General features: G+C 43.8%; 1 protein-coding gene across 2 annotated transcripts in view; it reads left to right on the top strand.

The window, feature by feature from the left end:
• F13A1 (coagulation factor XIII A chain) overlaps positions 1 to 6,575 on the top strand; it is an 89,356-nt gene extending 82,781 nt beyond the window's left edge. For both annotated transcript variants that reach the window (XM_014581439.4, XM_075921295.2), the window contains one exon: positions 3,241 to 6,575. In XM_014581439.4, the coding sequence (XP_014436925.2) occupies positions 3,241 to 3,394 (154 nt within the window). In that variant the 3' untranslated portion in view covers positions 3,395 to 6,575. The remainder of the gene's footprint in view (positions 1 to 3,240) is intronic.
• Positions 6,576 to 23,327: the final 16,752 nt, after the last annotated feature.

Consider the following 23,327-nt stretch of genomic DNA (forward strand, 5'->3'; position numbering starts at 1 on the left):
CACCGCCCTCCCCCTCCCCTTTAAGATCATGTCTTAGGACTTATCTAAAAATGGGAAATGATTGGCGGTCTTTTGCAGATTTCATTTTAACTTTCCTCCAGTGGATAAAGTCTGCAGGTTGCACATACACTGGGGACAAGCCATGGATAGCTGTAGTTTATTTAAATAATAATCCCATTTACCTCTATGTATTCAAGGTGATGAATGGTGGCAGTGTGCTGATGGCTCAGCACATTATTTAGAATCATTCATCACCAAGTTTGCTCCCAAGCAAATATAATTAGGGCAGTTTGACTTCATTTGCCAAAACAAAAACAAAAATCGGTTTGTTTTCTGGGTGGTTTTTTTTTTGCATCTCTATCAATCACTGGACCATCTCACCTTGGAGGTGTTCCCGTTGGTCTCTTATAATTAGTTATTATTGTGGGGGAGAAGGAGGTTCTGAGGAGGAGAAGAATTTAGAAATGTCTATAAATGCTCTTTTATTTTATAGTACTGACATATCTATGGCTTGCAATGACAGGCAGTGTGGTCCAATGGATAAAGCATTGGGTCAGGAGTCAGGAGACAAGGCTGTTTTTCCTGCCCCTGTCCCTTTACTTAGACAAATCACATAGGGCTATAAATAGCAACGGACCTGAGTAGGGAAAGGAGCATGATTTGTGCAAAGGCCTTAGACAGCTACAGCCCCTGTAGCTGGGAGTATTGCCTTTGTACATCTCAAAGCAGACACACAATTAATTGCATTATTAAAATGATTTAGAACTATCCCATAGCCAGTCCCTTCTTCATGTCACTTTATCTTTTTCCAAAAGTCTGAGCTTGAATTACAGATGAGGGAAGCAACGAAGGATGATTTAATGCATAGGACAGTAGACTGGGACATGAGAGATGGGTATCCTATTCTTAATTTAGCTTCTTTGTGGTCCTTGGACCGGTAGTCATTGAACCTACCATGCTCCAGCTCCCCATCTGTACAATAGGGATAACAGCACTTCCCTACCTCACAGGGCTGTTGTGAGGATAAATACCACAAGACCTTCAATTGCAGTAGGGATGAAAGCCCCTCAAGAGAGTGACCATATCAGCCAGAGCCCTGACCCAAAGCCCATTTATTTCAATATGTTTTGAAGAGCTGATTTGGATAACCAGGGTATGATCAGACAGATATAGTGCATGTGGAATGGCAACTTTAGGGTACTAAAATCTAGAGATGATGTTTGTACGAGGCTTATACCTATGACCAGCATTGCAAAAGAAGGAAAGTTTATAATGTCAGTAACTGGACTAGAACCTCAGTTGGTATAACACTATTGACTTTATTAGAATTGAGAGTAATATTTTCAAAGGCTCTAATTGACACAGAAGCCAATAAAACGTAGGGACTTGAAACTTTAATCTTATGGCAATTTACGTCAGCTGAGGATCCAGTCCATGGTAGAAATGTTATAAAGGATCATGTAATGCCTTCAGTGATTCCCAGACTGGCGATTTTCCCCACACACTGGGAACTAATGGCATTTTAGCTGGCACCATTTTTTAAGGTAATGCACCATTCTGCCTTTGTAAATATGTATTTGGTGAAGAGTCAGTTGTAGAAGGACAGGTTGTGCGTGCTTCATTAGGAACAGAGAATATGAGCAGGAATTTGCACCAAACAGTTTTCACATGCTTTACAAAACTCTGCTTTGTTGTTTTTGTTGTTGTTGTTGTTGTTGTTGTTTTTTTGCTGGGTGCATGCATTGAAGCTGCTCTGAAGTATTTTTATGCTGAGCTTGGGACTTAAACAGTCCCCGTCACAACCGTGATTCTCCCCTGCCTTGAACCTAATGTAGTCAGTTACATCTGTGCAGTGTAAAATGTTACTAAATCTGACTTCTGTTCTTACACTCATGGCAGTCCACCTTGCACCCACTCTGTTTATGTTCACACCAAAGACAACGAGGCCCCACATAACTATAATCACAATCCAGAAGTATGCAGTCGATAATCCTCTTCCTTAATGTTAAAGAAGCAGTATTTGTTCTTATAAATACCTAGTTCACATCCTCTACTGGTTCCATTAAAGCAGACTGCATTCCCCTAAACCCAATCCATCAATATCATTTATCAAAAACTGCATACAGGACAGGACTGTGACACTGCTTAGAAAAGATTCAAACCTAGTACGTGTGGCTGTCTGTGTGACTTAAACCTTAGCATAAAACTGAAAATCAAGAACAGAACAGAGTGGGTTGTTGATGCTATAAGCAATGAGGAGCCATATGTAATGGAACAGTGCAACTGCCAACAGCAGGACTCATAAGAACATTTCAGCTTGTTCAGCTTTCATGGACACAAGGAAGTGATGTTTATAGTGGACAACGACAACATGCTCTCTGATCACTACAGTGTGACCTGGCAGAGTGTTTCAATTCCCCATGACCACTCCTCTTTCTGGGCATTTCTGAATAAGGAATTGTTTGAATGGCAAATGTGAATTTGCTTTCAGTGTACAAGCTGGAAACTACTGCTAGTCTTCAGGTTCTCCCAGGGCCAGAGGGGAAAGCAGAGAAACTGACTAGCTAAACAAAATCTGCTGAATACTATTTTATAGCAACATATCACAGATTAAGATCTTAAAATGAGCATATATTCCATGAGTCACATGTAGACTTGGGGCAATCCTAGCCCAGTTGAAGTGATAGCAAGACTTCTATTGATTTCAGTGGGGGCACGGGAAACTGAGCTAAAAGACTACATCTGTACTAAAGCTTTTCATGGACATACTGAATAATAGGTCAAATTCTCTGCTGCTGCAGGTATAGCCACCTGACTTCAATGGAGTTTTTCCCATTTACATCTGCATAGAATGTGATGCATTGAAGATGAGGGCCTCAAGTACCCAATGGGTATACAAAAGCTATGGATTTAAATTCAAAGGGGAGAAGTATAAATTGAACAGCTGGGAAAACTTCCTCCAGGACCGTCCTATTTGACTGAGAAATAGACCCCAAGAGATGTGTGAAACCCACCATTATTTTGGGAAAAATTGTAAATGGGATTGGAAAAAATCATAGAAAACATCTTGTAAAGAACAATTTTGCAGTGGCCTAGAGATGAAAGCAGATCTGTTGGGCACTCCTCTGCTATCGAGATGGGTATAGTTTAATCATTTCTGACTTCTCAGATTCTGTATCAGCCTGATAAATCTCACCCTGTCAAATTGTCAAATATTGATGTTTTGTTTTATAACTGCAGAGAAATTCCAAAGAATTCTACTTTGACCTGGGAAGAAAAATGCATTCCAAGACAAGCTGGAGTTCGAAAGCTAATTGCAAGCCTGAATTGTGATGCCCTACGACATGTCTATGGTGAGCTGGACCTAGAGGTTGAAAGGAAACCACTTGTGTAAACAAGATTTTTCTTAATTTGCCAGTGTTTATAGGGAAAAAATTGAAGAAGAAATATTTTCAGCTCTCATTGTCTTAGCTCTGAGTAAGTGCACATGTCAATAAAGTGAAGTAACAGAAGACACCAGGGGGGAGGGTTGGGAATGAATTTATCGGGTTATAAGTGTTCCAAATTAAGGCAATTTGAGGCCATATTACTCTTATAGTTCACATGAATGTATACCAGGGGTGGGCACGATATCTCTTGTGGCTAGACCTGGCCCATGGACAACCCTGCCAGGACCCTCAGGCATGCAGCAGCTGCTATAATAAGCACAGGGATCCTCCATGTGACTCTCCATTCTAATGGGAGGGGGCTTCGGGTGATCTACCTGCCCCCAGCCTAATCCTCAACTCCTATTGGCCAGAAACAACCAGCCAATAGGTGCTGAGATTGGCCTGGGAGCTGGGGGCAACACAAGCCTATCCCCCCTCTCAGAGCTGAGAGCCACATGGAGAGAGTAGCCTGCAGTTTCAAGTGTTCTGGGGCTGCAGCAAGCAAGGAGCCCACCCTGCCTTAGGGTGCTGCAGGGCTGCTGGCTGGGAGACACTTAGGTAAGCAAGCGCCTCTTAGCCAGAGCCTGCCTTTGGCACCCCTGCCCTCCTGCACCCCAACTCCCTCCCCCAGGTCACCATCCAAACCCTTTGCACCCCCTGCCCCAGCTCACAACTCCCTCCCAAACCCTGTACCCCCTCCTACACTCCTCCTCCCTGGACAGAATCCTCCCCTGCACCCAGACTCCCTCCCAGAGTCTGCCCCAGAACACAACCTCCTTCTTCACCCAAACTCCTCTCAGACCTCACACCCTCTCCTGCACCCCAGTCCCCTTATCCTGTGTGCCCTTCTGCACCCAACTGCCAACCTAGACCACATACCTCTTCCACAGAAAAGTGTGGCCCTTGTCCACTTTCCAAAATTTTGGTGTGTCCCTCCCCCCACCAACAATTATTGCCCACCCCGATGTATACCCTTTGCATTGATTCTGGCAGGGAGAAGTTTCCATTCCCCAATGTACTGTCAACTTTAGTTTTAATTAGAGCTTTACGTTTCACTGAACAAAAAAGTTACACGTTCTTAGGGTGAAACCCTTTTTTGTAACTTAAGTGCTGGCTTTATCTTGTGGCAGTAAAGTTTTCACATTCACAGAGCAACTCATTTTGTTGGAAGCATTTGGGTTTGGTACCTCAAAACTGCTTCCAGTTAGCTCTCTGCTGTGCCTTCCCATACATACACACGTCTTCTTGCTTTGTCTTTACCCCACTCTGTCTGCTGCTAGTGCACTGTCCCACTGTTCCTAGGCCACCATATCTCTCCCCTGGGATCACTGCCCCAAGCTCTCAGTTCATAAGCCATAAACCTTTCACCTCTGTTCCAAGATTTCTGTTGTGCCACACCTACCTTCTCCCCTTCCCCACACTTAGTAGGGGCTTTATTATTCCTTTCGCGTGTGAAGAAAACAGCTAGTGCATGCACCTTTGTGGAGTTCAGGCTCCACAGACCTGGAAAATAGGAATAGGATTGTGTGGGATGGGAGCAGGCTAGAAGTCACCGAGTTCTTGCCCTCCCACAAAGGAAGCAAGTGCTAATTAATACAGCCCCTCTGTGCTGTAGAACCTCCATTGGAGGAGCTTCTGGTACCTGGGTTCTTGCAGGATCAGCAATCTTCATTAGCTAATAGGAGCCAGTGGGGCTGGGCATGGCAGATGCCCCTTACGTTAGGCAATGAAGATCACTCAGTAATATGTGCTATTCCCAATGCAGTAGGGCGGAATCGGAACTTCTTCCAGGGGTCGGGTTCAGCCACATCCCTTGAGAGAAAAAGGGGGAGGTGTGTCTACCTCACAATCTGATTTCAGCGTCTGCTCTCCTTTTACAAGTTATTCCTGCGTAAGGCAGAACAGGTCCCCTGGCTTCTCTTTTCCAAGACTGACCCTTCTCTTGGCAGTTTGTGATCTTTCTATTGAGCCCATTCTTTCCATCTGCACTGTTCTTCTTGCACCATTGCTCCTCAGCCGAAAGGGAAGTATCACCTGGTGCAGTCTGTATGGCTCTCAGCGACGTTGATGTGACTTACTCACCAGAGCTTAGTGAGATGGTGCACGCATGGACCTGATGCTAAGCCATACTAAGTTTCAGTTAAATGTGGAACCTAGATTGGGGCAGGGCTCAATTTTACTCCTCCATACACATTTCCTGCCCATCCCCAAACATACCTTGTTTTCCTGTCTGTATCATGAATGCCTACTGAAATATTTCATAGCATTTATTCTTAATAAAGTGAGTATGTTGGGGGAGGGGAGAGAGGGAGGGAGAAAGAGTGGTCTCAAATTATTCTTCACCTGCAATAAAATCTTTTCTTACCAAGCTGTAGAGCTTTACTGTATGTAAAAGAACACAGCCCATGTTAACAAACTGCATGTGTGGGATACTTCATCATTTTAAAGGGAGATAAGAGAGGAAGCAGATGCAAACCTCACATCTATTAAACAGTACAGCTTTAGTATGCCGTTTATAGATGACATGTTATGCTCTGATCAATGAGAAAAAGATGCTTTGCCTTAACCACTGAAATCACATACTCCTTGGATTTCCACATGATCCCTCCTCTCTCCACTCCCACAGAACTTGTACCAAGGTAAAGGTAATAATATCTTTAGTACTCTCAGTGATAGAAAGCCACATAGGGGAGAGATGGTTTGCTTTTTTGTTAGTGTATATGGGACAGATTTTCATATACAGGCACTTAGAAAATTTGGATATATACCATATACTACAGTGATGGGTATGAGACAGAAAGATAAGTACTTGGTGCATGCCTAGTTCCAATTTCCTATGTGAACGTGCAACTGTGGTCAAAAACATCTGACCACTGCAATTTGCATTTCCTCATTTGAACATTTGCCCTTACTTGTCTAAAGGCTCTCAAGGAGTCCTCTGTGAGTGTTTAGCAGTTAAAATCATGCTGAAAATGAATGATGGCCAATTATGTTTACTGGTCGTATGTTCCTTGCTAAATTCTACATGATCTAATACAAAGTATCCACATTTTGCTGTTGTGTATAAATCTGCTTCCTTCTGTGCATTTTTAATAACTAGAATGTAATAGAAACTTAAAATAAAGCCAGTCTGATTATGCAATAGAGCTCACGGCCTGTGTTTTCTATCTTGAACTATCATATCTGCTATAATCCAGCAATATAGTACACGTCTTAGAGCTTCTGGTAATGGATAAAAAAGGCTGGGAACACTAAAAGCTGTTTAAGAAACATCAGTAAGAAATGCGCCTCTTATACCAGGAAGAAAGACCTTTCCTTATTTAAATTCCCCCCCAGGGTCACAGAGAATTATAGCCACTACTCTGCTCTGTGGTTTATCAACTAAGTTTCTAATGCATGTATCCAGCAAAAAAGTTAACATTTTCAAGGCAGATTACAGTGACAGCAGAAAGATTCCATGAACTTCCATGGTGTCAGAAAAAATGGCCAATATTCTTCTAAAGAATCCTCACAAACGTCCCAGATTCTAAAATACACACCTTTTTAGCGATGTATCTCAAAGCATTTTACAAACATTAAGCTACACAACAGCCCATCTTAAATATTAGCTCCCTGTTCACTACATGTAGAGGGAGTTATCCATCTAAACATAAGGACACACTCAATAAAAAAGTGAATAAGGACTCCAGAACTTGGACCACAGATTTCAATGTGTTTGACATAAGTCAGGGTCAGGGTTTGGTCTAATTTATATTTATATGATGCTATGTGGAGAATATACATCCATACACAGACACCCAAATTACATGAGTAAGGAAAAAAATGGTCTCAAAACAAAATCCTACCCCCACACCTCCAAACTTTGGGGAAGTCTGGATCAAAGTTTGAACTTGCCAGCTGAGGCTGTCTTTTCAATGGGTTGAACTAATGCCACACACAGTTCCAAACTTCATGGCTCAGGATGATTACTAGCAAAAATAAAAACATCAAGAAAACAAAATCCCAACCCATTGAACTCACATGCTAGAGGCTCAGAGGAGCACAGCACAAGTGCCAAGTAGCAAGCTTTGCTTGCAAAAGTTAGGGCTTCAGCAAGGTTTGAATGAGGTGAGAGTGGGGGTTTAGTTCAATAAAGGAGGAGGCATGAATGACATGACACAACAGGAACTGGATGCATAAAACAAATGAAGCAATTAGAAAAAGCTTGGGCTGAGTATATGAAGCAGTACAGTTTGTCAGAGAAATGGGGTCCAGGCTGTAGACGTGCTGAAGCGTTGCTGACTGTATTAAATGGAAAGGTGAGATAAATATAGTTGGGAAACCAGTGGTGAATGTAAGGAATCAGAGAAAAACACAGCCAGGATGAAGGAAAAAGATGAGCTTAACAGCAGTCTTTTGGACAGACTTAAGGAGAGAGGGAGGAGGTTACAATTGCTGAAACAGGGAATCAGCAGAGCATGTCAGAGAGCTTGCAATGGGAACAGAGAGGAGAGGACAGCACCTGAAGAGGATATAGAGGAAAAAGCAGCAGCCTTTAGCATTCCTGTGAAGCAGTGGGTGCTTCATTTTCCCCCCAGTGATGGCCCTTCTACCACAAAAGAGCAATTTAAGGCTTTCAATTTAAAACATAAATATGATCATTTTAAAAGCTGTAAAGTCACTACAGCTGTGATAAGTGACCATGGGAAGAGCCAGCTCTGGTCCCTGTATTCCTGTTCATAAGGTTTAATTTACCCATATTTCTGATTTTAGGAAAAATGTATTCAGGAACAAGGTTCAGATCATGTTTATATTATGCTTTAAGAAAGCCTCTGAAAGTGGGAAAGGATTTAATAGCAGGTACCCTCTATGTGCATGTTTAGACGAGTGTTTCTTAAACTTTTCAAGACCGAGGAACACCAAACAATATTTTTTTATGAGAAACACCCAAGGATTTTTTGTTGAGCAAAAAAAAAAGGGGGTTGGGGGGTCAGGGAGGAAGTTATTGGGGGAAAAAAAAGTCGCTTGCCCCTTTAAGTGTGGCCAGTTTGAACTCTGTTGTTTTCCGTGGCACACCTCCAACTGCCTTGCAGCACGCCGGTGTGCCGTGGAACACAGTTTAAGAAACACTGTTTTAGACCATCACTAGCTGTTGATTTAAGATTTGTTTATTGTCTTTGAAAAGAGAAAAGCATAGTTGAAAGTTTTCCCTGAAGCCCTAGTTTTCGAAAAGATTTGATTTTCCCTAAGACTTTTAGTAACTTTTGAAATTAGAATGTAGGTCCTTAAGTCATGGAGGCATATTTGAAAATGTTAGTTTACATTTCATGAACCGTCCGTGGGGCTTTGAAAATTAGTTTTGGGGTAACATTTTCAAAAGTGCCTAAATTTGCCTATTTGATATTGCTTATATGCATTTTACTATATAGTAATAATTATTATAACTAGTGATGACCTCAGGCTTGTTTACTCCATTTATTAAATTCATCTGTACAGGCACACAGAGGGAGAGAGTGTAGAATAGCAATATTAAAATAGTTATATGCAGATATTTTAGATAAACAACATTTTTATGGACTGCATGGTAACCCTGATGAACTGAGATTCCTTTTTGTATTTTGTAAACCTAGAGGTGGGCGAGACAGGGGCCCACTTCCCATTAAAAATCAATAGGTATTGTGTACATAAGGTCGAGTTGACACATTAAAGTTGACCTATACAGTTAAAGCAATGGACAGTCCTATTGTTGGGAAAGGGAATAAGCTATACATGTATCCAAATTAGGGGTGGGACCTAGAACAGGTTGGAGAATTTTCACTAGAACTATGTTCTGCTGGAATCTGCAGGGCCAATTGAAACTGACACGCTTCAGGAACTCAAGGTGCTTGCTTTGGAATTTCATTTTATTTCAAATAAAGCAAGCAACGTTCCAGCAAGATCAAAGGAACCCATTTTCAGATCACATATTTTCATTTTTAATTTTGAAACCATTTTAAATTTCTTTTTTTTTTCATTAAGGGTATGTCTAAATTACATCCCTCTGTCAAAAGAGGGCTGTAAATTAGGCAAATCGAAAGCACAAATAAAGCGGGGATTTAAATATCCTGTGCTTCATTTGCATAATTGCATCACAGCGGCCTTTCGAAAAAGGGTATTTATTTTGAAAGTGAAAGCGCCGCCTAGACATGGTTCTTTAACAAAAAAAATCTTTCAAAAGATCCCGTACTTCTCAAAAAATGAGGGTGGGTTTTTTTTCCAAAGACCCATGTCTAGACGGTGCTTTCGCTTTTGAAATATCCTTTTTCAAAAGACTGCTGTGACGTGATTATGCAAATGAAGCTTGGGATATTTAAATCCCCTCTTCATTTGCACTTTCCATTTGCCCAGTTTACATCCCTCTTTCGATAGAGGGATGTAGTTTAGACATACCCTTAGTGTTGTACTATAAAACAATGTATAGTGCCTTGTGCACAACATTTTTGTGCCTTTTCAAGGCATAAAAATCCAATATTTCAAATGACCAGAAACAGATTTTTTATGGTGGAGGAATTTGATTTCCTTGGAATTTTTGGATTGTGTGCCTATTTGGAGCAAATATTTTGCAAAACTTAACTTTCATCTTCCACACAGCTTTAGTTATACAGATATCCTTCTTTCCATTAAATTAATGAAATCACACACCAATACCTGAACAAGTCATAACAGTAAAAACCCATTCATAGAAATCAGGCCAAAGTTTCATTCTGACTGAAAATTTCCCCCATAGTTTTAACAAGTTTGCTGTGTTTAGTTGTCATTTTAAAGAAAATAATTTGAGCCATCTCTGAAATGGTTATAACATGATGTTGAAAAGTCCTCCCATAATCTAAACATTTGAAGTTACGTCATGATAATGTTTAGAGTAAGGAATTGTGCGTAACGCAGGAACTAGTTCTTTAAAAAAAAATCTGCCATTCCATCAATACAAGTAAGCAATGGTCTCAATTTGTGCACCCTAGAAACAATACTGTGTGCTTCATCCGCAAGCTCTGGAAGAGCTTTTAACTAATAAACCCTATTCCCAAAGCGGTGCTGACATCCTCAATGTTGCTAGAACACAAGGAAAAATGCTGTGACATTCTGAAAGGATGTATAATTTGAAAGTGTCATAACAAAACAGCTACATAAATATTATTTCCATTTCAACCATAGAGACTATCTGCCAAATGTAAAAGGCATTTTTGCACTGAGGATCGTGCAAATAAGGAAAAGTTTTAAAAGGAATTACTAAACCCTTTTATTAAGGTCAGTGTAAACTAGGCACTTTCAGCTAAATGGGAATATATTTCCAAGCATCTAACAAAATGCAGTTTGCCAGTCCCCCTGGAAGTCCAGTAGCCCATTAACCAGAGAAAAATGTGTCTTCAGTATCATTCCTATAATACCTGAGCACCTTACAAATGACAAGGAAAACATCCTGGCTCCCTCTCTGTTCATTACCCGGTAGTCTCCATGTGAGTGTGTGTGCATGCAGTTATTCTAGGACAGCCAGGATCTAGTCCTGTAATTTCTCTGAGTGCTGCCATTGTCAGCTATTTCAGAGGAAAGTGCAAAGCTACCCTGATACAACTAATGTGAGCTAGAACTTTAGCTGCCACAGAACACTAAAATGTACCTTGTCTCTGGGTATGTCTCCGCAGTAGCTGGGCAGTGTGGCTATGGCAGGACAGGCAGGCCTCAGGCTAGCCACTCAGGGCTGTGCAGGAGTGTCTTCTGGAAGTTAGCCTGAATTTCCAGTGGGTATTATATTTACTCAAGCTGGGAATCACTCCTAGCTGCTGTGCAGACTTACTTTCTAATCTAGGGGAAGGGAGAGGGGATCTTCCTGAACCCAGCTGATTGTCTTCTGCCAATTAGCCTAGGGATCAGTATTTGGCGATTTTATCCTAGTTCTGTAACTGTAGGTGAGATCCTTCAGGCCAGCATAATGGAGTTTATCCTGCCTATTCTGTGCTGCCCCCCACAATGCCATAGGCTATGCATTGCCACCTTTCTGACCCCCATGTAGATGGAATGCCGAGGGGGTGCCAGGGCGTAAGGCAGCGTGGCTAGGGGACTGACATACTCTGGCAGTCTCTAGCTGCAGAATGGGTCTGTAACCACTGGTCATAATTTAGACTAGCCCTAAATTACACTGGAGGCTGGAGCAGCCATCCACCTGCTCCTAGGGTTGGAGAAAAAGCAAAGTGACACCTCTCCCCCCAGGATTATAGACGAGAAGGGAAGGCAGGAAAATGGCACAATACTACTACATGCCCTTTTGCCAGGTGTGCTGAGCATTTCCCAGCTGCACCTGTGGTTTGAGCCCTCCATGGTGACCTCTTTTTTAACCCTTTCTAACCTGGGAGTCCATAGGCACCAGCAATTAGGATCTTGCTGAGTTAATGAACACCACATAGCAAATGTAGCTTGGCATGAAAGTGGGATGGCCAAGAGGCACACTTTTCCATGACAAAGCAAATGTTCTACTGCTACCCCTGCAAGAAGCTGAGCATTATTTACTCATCACTAGTTTCTACTGTTCTCTCACTTTCCTTCAAAGCAAAGTTCCTGCTGTTGCCCCGGCACGTCAACAATTCAATATTTAGCGTTCCAATAACGTCGCTCGCATTTTATGCTGCTCATTAACACAGACCATTCACTGCGTTCAATAGCTTTGGAATTAATTTTATTGAGTGCACCGTGCTGGGATGCTATATAGATCATTGCAATATTTGCCACTAAATATGAAACAATAAATAATACAATACACGTGCCTCGCCAGAGATGAAAAACATTGGAGGCGGATGGGAGGATGCAAAACCAGCCATTGACAAGTCAGTTACTTAGAGGGTTTTTTTTCCTTTTGCGTGCTCTATCAGAAACCACCTGCTGACTTCCATTGTCTTCATCCACTACAAACCCAGCTCAGGAGACTCAATCATGCCTGCCTGACCTATGCAGGGAAAAGACCTAGTCTCCACAGCCAAACTTCCCTTCCTCACAAGAAGTGGCTGAGCCCCTCCTGCTAAGTCCATCTCCTTCTTCTTGACCCTGTGGAAGGTGTTTTATGCAGCTGGCATCTGCCCAGGCCTGAAGGCAGGACTAAGTGGCAGAACTCTGGAGGTGGCTCAGAGCAGAATTGGTGAGAAGTGTGACAGCCTTGTGGCCGTTCCTGAGGAAGGTGATAGCCTGAGGCAGGCTTGCTTTTCATTCCTTCCCAAGGAGGATTTCCCTTAAGGGCATGTGTGGTGGGTTAGCAGAAGCCCCTCAACCGCTGGCCCAATGGGCGGCCATTCAGTCTCACTACATCTCTGAGGAACCAACCCCATCAGGGATTAGGGTTCAGGCCCTGAGGCAGGGTAGCGCAAATAACCATCAGTCTGACATCATGGCCCTGGACAACAGCAGACAAATACAGGCCTCGCCAGCTAAGGTGAAGAGCTGCCACCCCGGGGTGGGAGGGGGAGTTGGCAGCAATGGGTACAGGGCCCAGGCCCACTCTACTCCACCAAGTCCCAGCCCAGGACCTTGACAGTGGTAGGGGTTTGACACTGAGTCAGCCCAAAGCCTAATGCAACATGCTGACTGGGAGACAGGCAGCAACCCAACCAAACTATAGTCTAGTGTCCATGCCTTCGTTCTACTCCCGCACCATAATGTACAGGTGGCTCGGGGTTGGATCCCCTCTTTTCAGGGTATGCAGCAAGGGACAGTCTTGACAGCACTTCACCTGGGTCAGTCTCCTCTAGGGGTGGGGCAGGGCACACTGCCGTTTCATCCGTAGTGGCCTGGAGACATCTGCTTCCCTCCTTGGCTCAGACTCAACTGGGTTATGGGTTCTGTCTTTTCTACTTCTTGTCCCACCCCTTAGCTTCTGGTCTGGCAGAAAGGGCCAGGGTGGTCTCGCTCCACCCCCCAGGGATCAAGGAGTGGCTCCTCTCACTCTGGTTCAGTGGGAAACCATTTTGCCTCACTACCAGATGTCTACGAGGTGTAGCATTGCAATGTGCGCTATGGGGGGAAGGCGTGTGATTTCTAAAGTGCACTAACACGTTGAACGTTAACTGGGCCATGTGGTGCGGCTGGCACACACTAAAAAATTCCCTAGTTCGCACTTCCTAGAGCTCCTTCCACTAGGGCCAGATTAAGGCATACACAGACCAGGCAAATGTCTGTGGCCCAAATTCTTGGGGGTGCATGACCTGAACAGTGCTGCAACAACGTGCCAGGTTGCAATGCCAGTCACTCAGATTTGGCCCAGTCAGCTCTTCATCATGCCAGAGGGCTGTCCAAAGCTGAGTGGTCAGTGGGGCGGTCAGCACTGCTAAGGCCCCACAAAGTCGCAAGACCTCCACGCCAACCTCCTCCAGACCCTAGTAAAAGCTGCTATCTATATCACCAGGAGGATGCTGGACAAGGGGGTGCTCTGCAACTGTGAGGCCTATTTCCGCTTCATTGTAGTCTCACGCATCCGGGCAGAGTTCCTCTGGGCAGGATCCACTGGCTCCCTGGACAGCTTCAAGGAGCAGTGGACGCTGTCTGAGGTTCTCTGCTCAGTGTCCCCATCCGGTTCCCTTGTTTTAAACCTTTGACCTCATCCCTGATCCTGTTTTTCATCAGTTGTCCCCCAGAAACTGTTGAGTCCCGAGTCCAGTGGGCCCTCCCACAAGGCTGGGGGAGGAGCCTTTAGAAGTGGGCAGGCTTGCGCCCACCCACCTCCCATGATTCAAATAGTGCTTGGAAATTAGGTCCGCCTCCAGCCCAGCCTCTGTGGTCCCTCTGCTCTGGCTACAAGTCTGACGAGCTGCACTGCGTGCCTGGATAGGAGACCTGGCTAGAAGAGGAATGAAGGGCATTCAGGAGGTGCCAGTCATTGACTGGCCTGGATAGGAGAAAGTTAACATCCGCACAGCAGGAGCCAAATAGGTTTGCGTTAATAGAGCTCATAAACACTGACTAGGACAGAGTTAATATAATTACATCCCTATTGTGGGTGCCTCCAGTTTAGCTGGCCAGTGGAGGGGCCCAGATGTAGGCGTTTGTTGAGGGCCCAGCCATGGGTTCATCCAGGCCTTGTTTCCAGTATTATATTAAAATGCACAAGGGACCTTTGTTGCTTGCAGCAGAGCCTACATGAATCAATTAATACATAACACATGACTGCTTTTTAGAAAGCACACCCCATACTGCATCTTTTTGCATCATGTAAACATGCTCTCATATAGCACATCTCACCAGTTGACCTCAAGCTGCTTTAAGAAAGGCAGACACTATCATTATACCCATGTTACAGATCGGGAAACTGAAGCACCTATGTGAAGTAACTTGCCCAAGGTCACCCAGCCAGCCAGTGGCAGAGCCAGGAATGTAATCTCGGCTCAAGAGTCCCAGTCCCTTCTGTCTCTTTAATGGGGGCCCCATCAGCAGCTACAGGCTACAGCAGCCCTTGTAGCATAAATTAATGGGCATCAAATGTCTTGGGAAGACTGAGGAGCCAAGTAGGGCTCCAGAATAACTGATGTGGCATAGGGTCCTCATGTGGAAGGCACTCAGATCTGCCAGGTTTGGTTGTAGCCTCCTATTTAGCCCACCTATTCCAAACCTTTGGTTTCATTGACACGCAAAGGATTTGTTGTGATCAGAAATTCTGATCAGACTTCTAAGCAGCATAATTGTTCATTTGAAACAGCTGAAGAAATCCCGTTTCCCCCACTTCAGAAGATGTATCATTTGGTGTAAAGACTTTTAGCAACTGAATTAGTCTGCCCCCAAAAACCTGGCTCTGGGTTCTCAGAGAGACCATAGGCATGTTGCTTGCTTTTATTTCAGTTTACCTGGGCAGGTTTTCCCTTGCTGCTGAGCTGAAGACACCACTAATGACTATGTAGTAGGAATGCTGGGTAGAAGGCGCCCAAGTAATCCATCAGCAAGTGCCAATGCATTTGCTTCCCCTGCCTTTCAAACAGAGCAACTACAAACTCTAGTTGGCCAATGTTAGCTACAGCTTGAGCTCACCAGAATGTCAGACTAGCATCAGTCTGGGCTGTTTTCCCTATCGTGGCATCTATATTGCACAGAGGGAAGCAGGGGTAATAAACCTCAGAGAATGCTATAAGGAGAGACATCTTTTGCCTGCTAAAGCAGGGTTCATTTTCAATGATTAACAAGACACACAAGCACAGCAGCACCTAGATCAATGGATTTTGCTATATAGGTGGCCTCAAAGCCAGCTCCAAAAGAATGTATTTTCTTTGAAACTTTTACAGCAGCTAATTATCCAAAAGCTTTTTCTTGCCAATTGTTTTGTATCATCTTTCTCTAGCTGCTTGAGTTTAAATGAGACTGTACTGCAGAACAGCTCTATTGGATTACATTCATGTTGGTGTGCTCTGTTTTGCCAATAGCCCCTTAACAGCCCAATTCTACCCTCACTGCTCCCGCTGAGTAGCATATTACTGCATGAGTGATTCAATGCCCTTACTCACAGAATAAGAGGCTGCCAGATGTGAGCAAGGGTGGTAGAAATGTGTCCTAAATGATCATTAAAAAGTAATATTTATGAAGTTTTCATTACACGCATAATGGTGCATCACAGGAACACCTGCAAAGCCATTTTTTTTTTGCAGATCACATCTTTTAGTCTCTGCTACTGCGAATATTTGCAAGATGATTGTTCACATACCTATACCTCCTAAGCCCAAAGGATGTTGTGTGTGTGTGTGTGTGTGTGTGCACGTGTGCTCAGGAGTGGGCAATAATTTTTGATGGGGGGGGCACTCCCAAGATTTTGGAAAATGGTCGAGGGCCATACTCTTCCTTAGTATTAATGGAGGAGGTGCGAGGTCTGGGATGGAGGTTGGGTGCAGAAGGGAGTTTGGGATAAATGATTGGTGTTCAGGAGGGAGAATGAGGTCTGGGAGGGAGTGTGGGTGAAGGAGGTGGTTGTAACCTAGGGCAGGGAACTGGGGTGCAGCGTTTTGGGATGTGACCTAGGGTAGGAGGGGATTGTGATCTTGGGCAGGACATGGGGTGCCAGATCTGGGAGGGAGTATTGGTGTATGTGGAATAGCGGGGCAGGAATGGGGACAGAGGGTTGGGGAAGGGAGGGACTGAGGTGCCAAAGGCAGGTTCTCCCCAGGAGACTTACCAGTCTGCCTGCCTGCCTGCCTGCCTGCCTGCAGAGCTAAAGGTTTGCAAAGCTTAAAATATTTCTGTCTGCTCAGGCATGTGCTTGAGTGAATGAGCAGGAGGGTTGTGCTTTGTGGCTGCCTGTTATTCAAATAGACAGCTCCCATTGGCCAATGTCTGTCCAGAAACCAGCCAATGGGATTATTCTGGGGGCGGGAGTAGCATCTGAATCTACCCCCTCCCCTCCTGACTCAAAGAGAAAGCGCCCTGCAGCTGCATTTCTGAGCAGCATGCGAGGCTGCCGGGAAAGCAGGGGAGCCTGTCTGGGGCTTCCCACTGCCTCTGCGGTCCAGATCCCAGTGGGTTGGGGAGCCAGATCCAGTCGGCAGGCCGTATTTTGTCCAGACCTGTGCTATATATATGTATGTGTGTTGTGATTTACACACACAGTGTTAACATTATTCAGCCAGCTTATATATATTTATACTTTGAGACAAAAGGTAGTTTATAAATGTATATAACACACACAAAGATCACCTCATCATGTGCTTTGTACCATTTCTTATTAGCAGGGCTGAGACCATCACCTTATTATTAATGATGCCTGACTCTTCCTATTAGAAGATCTTGTTTTCAATGACTTATAACTTTGCCAAACTATTTGGGCTGACATATTGCATGCCAGGTGTCTGCCTCACGCTGAATTATTTTGGAAAATTTCAGACACAATGGTTTCTCCACTTCCAAGAGAGAGAGGCTAGGGAAAAATAGGTTGTTTTTGACTATGTTAAAAAAAATTATGTCAACCTTTTCTTTCAGGAGCTATAGTGGAGCAGGGCCTTGAAATCTGGCTGGGTAATGACTTCTGTGTAAAGGACATGCCTTTTGCTGTCCATTTAAATCTACATAATTTGGCCAAGTTGTAAGTCTTTGAACAATTGCAGCTTTTATAAACTCAGTAGAGACGTCAGAGATTTTTAGCAGCTAAACTCCCTGAAGATTCCATCCAAACAAAGGAAACAGGCAGAGCCTTGGGGTGAGGGCAGGAGCTTGGGGTAAGGGTGAGGAGAGGGAAACTGGGATTGGAAGCCGGGGTGGGGAGACAATGACTGACTGGCAAGAAGCCTGGAATTGAGATGGGGAAAAGGAGTCAAGACGCAAGAGGTGAGAGAGCTGATAGGAAGCCAGGGTGCATAGGAAGAAGTAGGATTGTCTCCGCAAAGAGACTGGAACAAGGTGCTGGGGGTGGGCAGAAGACACCGACAGGATGAAGAGCCCAAGAAAGGAGAGTAGGGTTGGGAGTCTGTGTGGATTGACATGGCGATAGGACAACTGAAGGTCAAGGTGGGGAAGAAAAACATCGATGGAGGACCCAGAAGAAAGGAAATTAGGACTGGTTTGGGAAAAGATTCAGCACTAGTGATTGCTGGTGAGACCTGAGACTGGCTGCATAAGAAGATTGGTATGAGGGGTGGAGGAGAAATTGGACAAGGACTCCAAGAGGGTTAAATACTATTTTAGATTACACAATCACATGCTATTCTTCCCCCATGGAATGGACCTGCTCAGAGACTGAATCAGGGTTGTGTCGTGAAAGAGACTGTTCATTTGTTGCTTGCAAAAACTGGCAGGTATGTGGCAGTGCTTGAGGCTGCAGGAGGGGACAAGGATGGTCTTACAGTTGAATGCTGCCCTGGAGAACTGGACTCCCATCCTTGCCTCTGCCACAGAGCTCCTATGTGATGATGAGCAAGTCACAGACAACAACTGTGTTTTCTTAACTTTTTGAATGCCTGCCTTGGGACCACAGGGTCAGATTTGCAGAAGTGCAACTTGAACAACTGAAGTCAATGGGAACTGTGCTTTGAGTACATCAAGTGCTACACAGATGCCAAATACTCTGGAAAAATCAGACTATAGGTATCTTAAAATGGGCATTCAAACTTAATGGATACTTTTGACCTTACTCTCTCTGAGCCTCAGTTACCCCTCTGTAAAATGGGGCTAATAATAGTCCCTTCATCTCATGGAGGAGAGGAGTTGTGAAGCTACATTCATTAATATTTGTGAATCATTCAAATAGTCGGGTGATGAGCACCAGAGAAGAAATTCAAAATTTTGTCTTTAAAGCAGAGTTTGAGTAATGTGCAGAAAATAAGGCTTGGGAGCACCCATTGAACAATAAGAAGAAAATATAATTTTGAAGAGCTATTCATTCAATGCACACTCTCTGTGCTGTGCTGAATAAGGTTGGAGACGTGGAAAAAGAATAACACATGATCATGTTATTAAAGACTGTAACCTAATGCATACACATAAGGAGGTTGAATTAAAATTGCACAGGCAAACTTAATTCTGGCATTTCCTGAGTTTGAGGGCTTGACATTGCAACTTTAATAATGTTCTTTTAATATAGCATTATCTGCAAATATCTAATTACACAGCAGAATAGATGATGGTGTGATATAATTATTTTCTCAGCATGAGTTTGGGGGAGTCCACATTATTCATGAGTGGCAAAGTCTTGAGCGGGTCATCCCAACCAAGCGTCAATAAAAGCATGGTAGCACACAACTTTATCATAGTTGACAGAATCCTAATTTATCATGTCCCTTTGCTTGTGGCTGTTGGCTCCTTTATAGCCCTGCACCTAAATTTACTGATCTCTGCCAAGTTCAGTACCTTGCAAGTAGAATTGGATCCTGTGAAGTACTGCATACATGTCTCCTATTTATTTCAATTCAGTGCAAACAGAAGACACTCAGGACCCCACAGGATCAAGTTCTGAGACCATAAGAAGCACCAGTTCCAGATTCAAGTACATTGGAAAGCATCAAGCATCACTGCTTCCTACTATAGTACCTATAACCCTGATGGAGTCTTGGTCAACCTTGGTCCTCCCTGGATGCACTTAGAGTATTTCTCAGTTCTCTTGCCACTGGATGGAACTAAAGAGTCTTTGACCACAAGATTGACTGACCCTGAACTTTAAATAAAATAGTGTCACATCACTAATATCTTCTATATTACAGTGCCACTGTCTATAAGGACAAGCAAACTGTTCTTACATCCACACAGGACTCAAGTGACACACAGGTAGGGATAAAAATCTGCTGTCATCTACATGGGTGTAAATTGGGCATATGCAGTCCCAAATTCAAATTACCTTTGATAAAAGTACCTTTGATAAAATCCAGTTTGTTACTCCAGCTGCACACTGGTGTAAATAACAGCAGAATCTGGCCCACCAGCCCACCACATCTGCTCAGCTCTTGCACTGTTATGCTCCCAGACATTATAGTGGCACTAAAATTTAAAAAACAACCCTGCTGACTACAATATCATGGGCTTAAGTCAGATATGTATCAAGCAACTGTAATCCCATTGAAGTCAGAGTTGATCTTGCTGACACCAAATCTGAATTTGGCCTTGTGCATTTTATTGACTAAGAGGTACCAGCCAAATGCCAGAAAATATATCTCCTTTTGATTAGCCCAAAATCAATACCCAGATGTCTAACTGTACCTTTGATACAATTAATTTGATTCCAGCAGTGGAAGTTCAACTTGGACACTATTGTGTTACCTTTGACTCAGAAATTTCACTTGAGAAGTACATCAATTTATCATCAAAATGTCTTAGAAGACTGAAAGACTGTTTCCATATTCCTGCCAGTGCTTACACTGCAGAAGATGAAAACTTTTGCTATGCTTCAGTCCCTAGAACAACTTTGACTTGTATTTTCACCACACATGTTTTATTCCCCTTACACTTCATGTAAACCTCTAAAACATATGCTGTACCCCAGAGTAACTTGTTTTATTGCAGTAAAGACATTTGCACTCAGGATAGAGCCCTGGTTCTGAGACCTTCCCCATCACTGGGTTTCAAAGTCCAGGCGCCAGCCTGAGTGGAAAGATCTTCACTGCTGTTTTTAGCCTTGCAATCCAAATCCCACAAGTCCAAGTCAATTGAAGTGGCTCTGAGACTTGGTGCTACTGGTTTTTCATGCCGTCTAAATGTCGTATGTGGCCTTTAGCAAGGCGTTTATTTAGATATTTTCAGGACTAATTAATTGATGTCATCCTGGTGCAGCAGACAAGGTACTACTCATGGACATAGGAGAGCTGTTCTCTGCTCTTCCACCACGCAGCTGGGTGACCTCAGGCAAGTCACTTCACCTCTCTGTGCCTCCTTTCCCCTAGTCTTGTCTATTTAGATTGCAATTTCTTTAGAGCTTGATGTTAGTTCAGTGCCTATCACAATGCAGGACCAGACTCATCTGAGGACTCCACGCACTGGAGTCAGATATACAATTACAGTTCTCATGAGTCAGTTTTTGGATGCCATCTTGAGATACCTGAAATGAGCCTCATTTTCTGAGAGTGCCATGTATTTGCTGTTTGAAGCTTAAGCCACTTTAAGGTGTCTCCATTTGGGGGCCACAAAACCTAAAGCACACAAAATCAGAGACCACTTTTGAAAATGTAGATCTTAACTGCCATCTGCCTCACTTCCCTTCCCTTCTCACTCTTCCCCCAGCCTTGTATTGTGGGAAGAGTAATACCCACTTACCTCACATAGGCGTTATGAGGGCTCACTGCAATTTTTTGTATTTGCCCTTTGAAAATGAAAAGTGGTACTGCTAAAAGTTCAGGCAAATCAATAGCTAGCTGTGGCCAAATGCAACACTGGTGTAAGCAAAACTATGCTGTTCCCACTTACAGCAGAGTCAAATTTGTTCCATTATCCCTAACACATATAGGAGACTTTGCACAGCCGTCTGCCTGCTTTCTTCAGAGTGCTACTACTGCTCATTGTCAATGCTTGATCTCAGTGCTCAGCTTCCATGGAACACTTGACTATTCCTTGTATGTGATTCATCTCATCACCTGGGACTTGGCCCTTTGGATTCTCTGCTCATTTGTTGAATTCCCTACTTTGTAGGTGCAATGTGGATGCCTGACTGAGTTTAAAGACCTGCTTACATCTCATGGAAAATTTAAAAATAACCAAAGCAAACTATTCACCCTTGTCATGTCTTCTCTATTTGCCTTCCCTGTGATATATTAATAATGGGTACTGGCATTTCTATTAAAAAAGGGCCATGCACATTAAGTGAGCCTCTGCTCTTGCTGTTATTCCCTACTTGAAGACAAAATCCTCTAAGCTGTCACAATTGATTTGTTGTGGGAACAGTAATGATGCTTAGCATTTAGGCGGCACTCTTGTAAACACAAAGAGTCAACATTTTCAAATGTGGCTGGTGATTTTGGATACACAACTTGAGATCCCTTTCAAAAAATCCTAATTTTCAGAAAGTGCTGGGAGCCTGCCCTTTGAAAATCAGATCCTTTTAATCAGATGCCCAAAAATCACTAGTCATTGAAGAAAAACTTGGTCTGACACAGACTTTGAACGGGGGATCTGCACAGCAGTCTGAATCCACCATCAAGGGTGAAGCTCTCCGGCACAGCTGCTCCTAGTGTTAATGGACAGTAAAATTAGCTACAGCATCAACCCTCTCTCACTTATACAAAGGACTTTGATCACTAAACTTTCAGGCAGTCATCTCAAGGTGTTTCACAAACATAGGTGTCTCACAGTACTCAGCAGGTGTACCGCCCCCCCCCCCACCTATGTGTCCTCGCCAAGATTTTAATTGCTAAATGGGGTGCCCCCCATACCTCCTTCCAGTTCCTCTGGGTGGTCTTCCATGCACTCTCTGCCCCTGCGGGTACCAGTCACCCTCTGCTTCACAAGCATATTGTAAGCCTCACAAATGAAGTGTTAATCTTCATGCCAAACAGGTATTACTGTCCACATTTGCAGAGGCACTGAAAAGTTATAAGTGGCTTAATCAAGGCCACATAACTGAATAGCAGAGCTGGGCTTTGAATCCAGACCTGATTTCCCTCTACCCTTTAACCCAGAAACTCAGACTTAAAAAAAAACAGCAAGTAACAAAGACAGTGAACGTATAGCACCAGATGTATTATGCTTTGTCACAAGCTGCTGGCTCTGCTATTGCTTGAACCTAGTTCTCTTGTATGCTAACTCATCAGGTGATCATTTTCTAGCTGGGGCAGTGTGACCCTCCCCTGGGGAGGGTGTAAAGGCTGTGACACTTTGGGGCACTACTGCAGCTTCAGGCTGTCACTTGTTTAGTGTCAGAATGCACAAACTAATATTCTTTGATAGGCCAGGGATACGCATGAACACGGTACATCAATTAAGCCTCAGAAGTGGGGTGAATTTTCTAACCCATGTGTGCCCTGCTGCACAGGGGTGAATTTTATCCTTGTGAATGGGAAGGAGAGACATGCTGTCCTCAGAGCAACAGTCGGTACAAACCCTCTCATGAGCACAGACCCACCTCCCAGTCAGTCAAAAAGACCTTCCCCACAAAGACAGCCCAGCACTGGAGACCCTAAAGTGAAGGCAGGCCAAGTGCAACAGAGGCAGCAGGCAGCCTTAGGCCCAACAGCTGTAGTGGGATTTGAGGATTGACTTGTTACAGAACCACTCAACAGGCAAGACACGAAAAGGAGTTCTCCAGTGCCACAGGTATGTTTGTCAAATTCCGGTACCATCAGAACACGAGAGCACATGCCTGTCTGTGCAGAGGAGTGCATCTGGATTGGTGTCTATTTAGGTCTGATGTCATATGGGAGAACCTTGTTCCCAAGTGATGTTCCCCTGGGCTGCTTTCATAAATAAACAGGACTATTCTAACTGCTATTTGCTTGTTATTATTTCAGCTAACTGCTA

Source organism: Pelodiscus sinensis, chromosome 2 (assembly GCF_052426305.1).
Source record: "Pelodiscus sinensis isolate ZL-2025 chromosome 2, ASM5242630v1, whole genome shotgun sequence".
Lineage (NCBI taxonomy): Eukaryota > Metazoa > Chordata > Testudines > Trionychidae > Pelodiscus > Pelodiscus sinensis.